This window comes from Frankliniella occidentalis, unplaced genomic scaffold (assembly GCF_000697945.3).
Source record: "Frankliniella occidentalis isolate FOCC.00 unplaced genomic scaffold, Focc_3.1 Scaffold2431, whole genome shotgun sequence".
In the NCBI taxonomy this organism is placed as follows: domain Eukaryota; kingdom Metazoa; phylum Arthropoda; class Insecta; order Thysanoptera; family Thripidae; genus Frankliniella; species Frankliniella occidentalis.
In genome coordinates, this window is record NW_026269514.1 from 3,332 (window position 1) to 7,572 (window position 4,241).

The 4,241-nt window shown below is 61.0% G+C and overlaps 1 protein-coding gene across 1 annotated transcript in view; it reads left to right on the plus strand.

Moving 5' to 3' along the window:
- Positions 1 to 2,970, plus strand: part of LOC127751951 (protein doublesex-like) — a 6,276-nt gene extending 3,306 nt beyond the window's left edge. The window contains exon 2 of the mRNA XM_052276294.1: positions 2,515 to 2,970. Within this exon, the coding sequence (XP_052132254.1) occupies positions 2,642 to 2,953 (312 nt within the window). The 5' untranslated portion in view covers positions 2,515 to 2,641 and the 3' untranslated portion in view covers positions 2,954 to 2,970. The remainder of the gene's footprint in view (positions 1 to 2,514) is intronic.
- The last annotated feature ends 1,271 nt before the right edge of the window (positions 2,971 to 4,241 follow it).

Consider the following 4,241-nt stretch of genomic DNA (forward strand, 5'->3'; position numbering starts at 1 on the left):
GGCGGGGCGGGGCGCGGCGGGGCGGGGTAAGGTCGTTTCACGCACCACGGTGACGAGAGGATGTGCCGCGAGGCTTCTTCTGCGGAACGCCGCCGACAGAGAACCTAGATGACACAGAGTTGTTCGCATTCACAGAAAGTGACGAGGAAACCTTGATGCTCCCACGCAACCATTTGATTAACGCTCTGTACAATAGTTTTGTGGTTAGTGAAGCAGGGGGGTATCATCGTGATTACACTTTTTTTTTTTATTCCGTCAGTTTTTATCGCTCTACGAAAACATTTTGTTTTTCGAAATTAGTGCAACAATAGCGTCGCATTGGCCGGTGCGCCGCATTATCCCCTTTCGTTACGCAACAAAAACAGCTGACTCATTTCGAACTTCGCGCGCGAAACAGCGATGCCGGCCGGCCCGCCGCCTTCTGCACATTTGTGATCGACCGCGGGACCGGGAATCGGTCCAGTCCCAGCCGAGCACCATCCTGGCAGGTTGAGGTGGGGGCGGGTGGAGGTATCCGACCGTCGGCCTGCTCGACCACAAAGGTCAAGAGACATGCTAATCTGTACATTTTCACGAACCCGAGAAAATGCGGCGATTCCCATTCCGGAGTAGTTTTAGGCCGTGTCCGAGGCGCTCCTGCCGAGACCCCGGCCGCGCCGTGCTTGTATAGGTGCGGGGAAGACAGGGCGATTTGTTTTCGGAGGCAGCCTGACCCTGGCGCCTACCTGGACGCGCGGCAGGGGGTTGCGATCTCCAATATGCGAAGACACTTTCGGAGGTGAGATCCTGGACATCCGTGAAGAGACTTTTGGTAAAGGTCGCTTTATTACGCCTCCAAGAGACTAAGACAGATCATAAGAAGGCAGTGAAAACACCAAGATATTGGTGACTCAACCGGATGTTCCGGAGGTCGTTCGGGACAGGGGCGCTGGAGGAAACCCATTCCAGCGACTCCGGGAAAAGGGGGGGTCATAGGGGTGCGACTGCAGTAGTTCCTCGTACAAGCAGACCGGGGGTTGATCCCCCCTCCCTCCCCACTCACCTCTTGTCCCCTTCGACACAGACACTCGGACCCGCTCAGACCGCACGTTACGAGTTTGTTGACCACAGAAACCGACACTGGGGTATCACCTTGCAGCGTAATGCCAAAGTCGTGCCAGCTGGTCGCGGCGCGGGGCGCGGCGGGGGACGGGTGCCGAGCGACCCGATCAGGGATTCCTTTTGCCTCTCTGGCAAATTAGAACGACGCAATGCGATAACTCCACCCCGCTCGCGCGACAGACTGTCGTGCACGCGTCCAGCGGGCTTTATTTCGGTGAATAGACACAGTCCCCAAGACTGTCTCTACCTGAAGAAAATATGCCCCCTCCACCCTCCTTACTCTTCCCTCTTCCGAGAAAGGTTTGCAATAAAAACACAAAAATATTCTTCCTGCTACGTTTATACGGACCTTTTCCTGGTATTAGCTGCCTACAAATCAAAGCTTCTAATCTAAACCTCTAACCTCACCTCCTCGAACAGTAACGCACGAGGACTTCTTCCCCTACTGGCACCTTCGAGGTCGGGGACGCGCCGCTCGGGGCGCGTTGTGTTGTGTGCAGTGCCAGCCGAGCCGTGGGAATATTGAAAAGGGATTATCCCCGCGGCGAGGACGCCGGCACACACTTACTCTCTCTCTCCCTCTCGCACCCACTGCGGCCGCCGAGCGGGCGGAAGACAAAGACGGAAACAGCCCGCCATACTCCCGAACGCAGCTCGCGAAAGGAGGGGGTCGTCGTAAATCGCGGTGACAGGCGTCCGAGCGTCCGGAACGCTCGTTTCAAAACCGGACACAACATCCTCCTGAGCGCGCGCGGACGGATCGCGATCGTATTCTCGATATAGTAGTCCCATTCATGCTTCGCGGCGGCGGCTCCGCGTGGTGGTTGGTGGCTGCTCGTCGGTGGTGCTCGAGGGAGCGGGCTCTCAGCAGGTTGGGCAAGGCGCGCGTCTCTAGGAGCTCCGCGGCGGGGCACTGCTCGGCGGCGTCCGGCGCGGGCTGTGACTCACCGCGGGCCGCGTCCGGGGCACCGCACTGTGTCCTTGTCGCTCTCCGTGAATGACATGAGTGCGAGAGAAAGAGAGAGGGAGACAGAGAGAGAGACAGAGAGAGACAGAAAATCAGAGAGACAGAGAGAGACGGAAAATCAGAGAGACAGAGAGTGACAGAGAGGGATAGAGAGAGAGACGGGGAGGGACAGAGAGAGGCAGAGAAAGATAGAGGGAGACACAGAGAGACAGAGAGAGACAGAGAGAGACCATAGCGCGTGCCACGTGCCGCGCCGGCGCCCCTTGCCCCGCGGGTCCCACGGCCCGGCGGCTGCCGAGCAGGTGTTTGTGAACGCAGCGCGTCCCGGCGCCATTCAGCGAGACGACACACGTTGACGCGCCAAAACGAGGAAAATTCCGAGTCCGCGATGACGGGTGTCCTGGTGCGGTGATGTCACTGCGTGACCCTGTGCTTTTGTGTTGCAGGCCAGCATGACGGTGGGGCTCTTGTGCGCGCAGCAGCCCCGGCCCGCGGGGCTCGAGCGGCACCCCCGCGGCACCCCGCTGTCCTGACGCACGCTGCCCCGCGGGGCCTGAGCGGCGCCCGCCGAGGATGGACGCGGACGCGACGGAGGACGCGGCCTGGGAGGCGCTGCTGGGGGCGGCGGGCGGCGGGCCCGGGGCCAGCGTGGCCTCCGGCCTCGGCCACCACCATCACCAACATCACCACCACAACGGGCACCACGGCCACCACGGGCTGGCGCACGGCCTCCTCGGCTCCACGGCGCCGCCAAGCGTCGTGGACTCCACCAAGAGCGCCGCCTCCACGGGCGTCTTCGGCCACCTGCACCGGCACCTGCAGCCGCTGGCGGGGCTGTCCTTCTCCACCAAGGGCGACCACCAGGGGCTGCCGCTGTTCAGGTGAGTGTTCAGGCCCCGGCGCCTTGAGCTGTGCAGGCCAGTGGGTGTCACCTCACGAACACCACGCAGCGCACGCCGCGCCACGCCTACGCCTGCACACTGTATACCATACCTGCGCCGGGTAGGGGCGGGTCTAGGCATCCACAGAAGGAGGGGACAGCCAGGCGATTGGCGTGCGATTCCGGCCAGAATCTTCGCGGTCACCCACCAGAGGGCGGGGGTTTGTGGAAAGAAGGGGAAAAGGGGGGGGGGGTGCCAGGCCCGGGCCGCGGAGAGGTCGTTGATACGGTGCGCATCGAAAGTAGTAGTTAGCGTTCCTTTGCGCCAGCAGAGCGAGAATAAGACAAGAAAATTGCACAGGAACAGACAACTCGTTTTTTTGGTCGTCCGTTTTTTTCGTCCCTCTCGGGACCCAGCGAGCCATTATTTTACGAGATTGTTCGCGACTCCTGCATGGAGCTGGACGCGAAATCTGCCGAGCCAAAAGCAGCAGGCGGTAGCTGCTGCTGCGTCCTCGCCCACTTTTGGAGATAAGCACTAGGAAACAACGGAACTCTGGCCCCGATACGGTGCAGCGGGCGGCTAGGAGCAGAACCGCCAAAGCTTCGCCGATTTGGGCGGAATGGGGAGAGCCAGCGCGAGCTTGCATTGGCAGGTAACGTCACTGTGCGAAAGTTGAATACATTTTAGAAGCGTATGAAAACGCCGCGTCGAAGTTGAGGCTTCGCTTCCCTCGGGCCTGGTAGGTGTAGATAGGCATGACGAACGAGAGCAGGGCAGGGCCGAGCCGGCCACCGCCAAACAGGCCCGGGCCGCGCCAGAAGCCCATCCCGAATACAAATGAGCGGGGTAGCGACTTGTGACAGGCCGCGGGGGGCCTCGCCAGAGGTTGTGTGGCAGTGGGTGAGGAGGGGGGGGGGATAAAACTAGTGTAAAACTGTCGCGGTGGGGAGGGAAGGGGGCAGCACTCTCACGCCTGCTATTCATTCCAATGGAGGAGGGAAAATTGCCTCACATGAAGCAAAGGCAGTCGAGTCGCGAAGCAAGTGTGCGCCAGCCGCGGCCGCCTCCTGCTCCCCGACCGCGACAACCAGAGACAGACGGAGAGGGAAGGGGGGCGGGGGAGGGGGGGTCGCGTCAGTCAGAGGAGGAGGAGGAGGAAGAGCAGGAGGAGCAGGAGGTTGACGACGTAGGATGGGTATGATGACGCTCAAGGGAGGTGGAGTGAGCGGGCTAGTGGGTTCAAAGGAAAGGGCAGCACCGTCATCTCCACGACCTACCCCCCCCCCCCC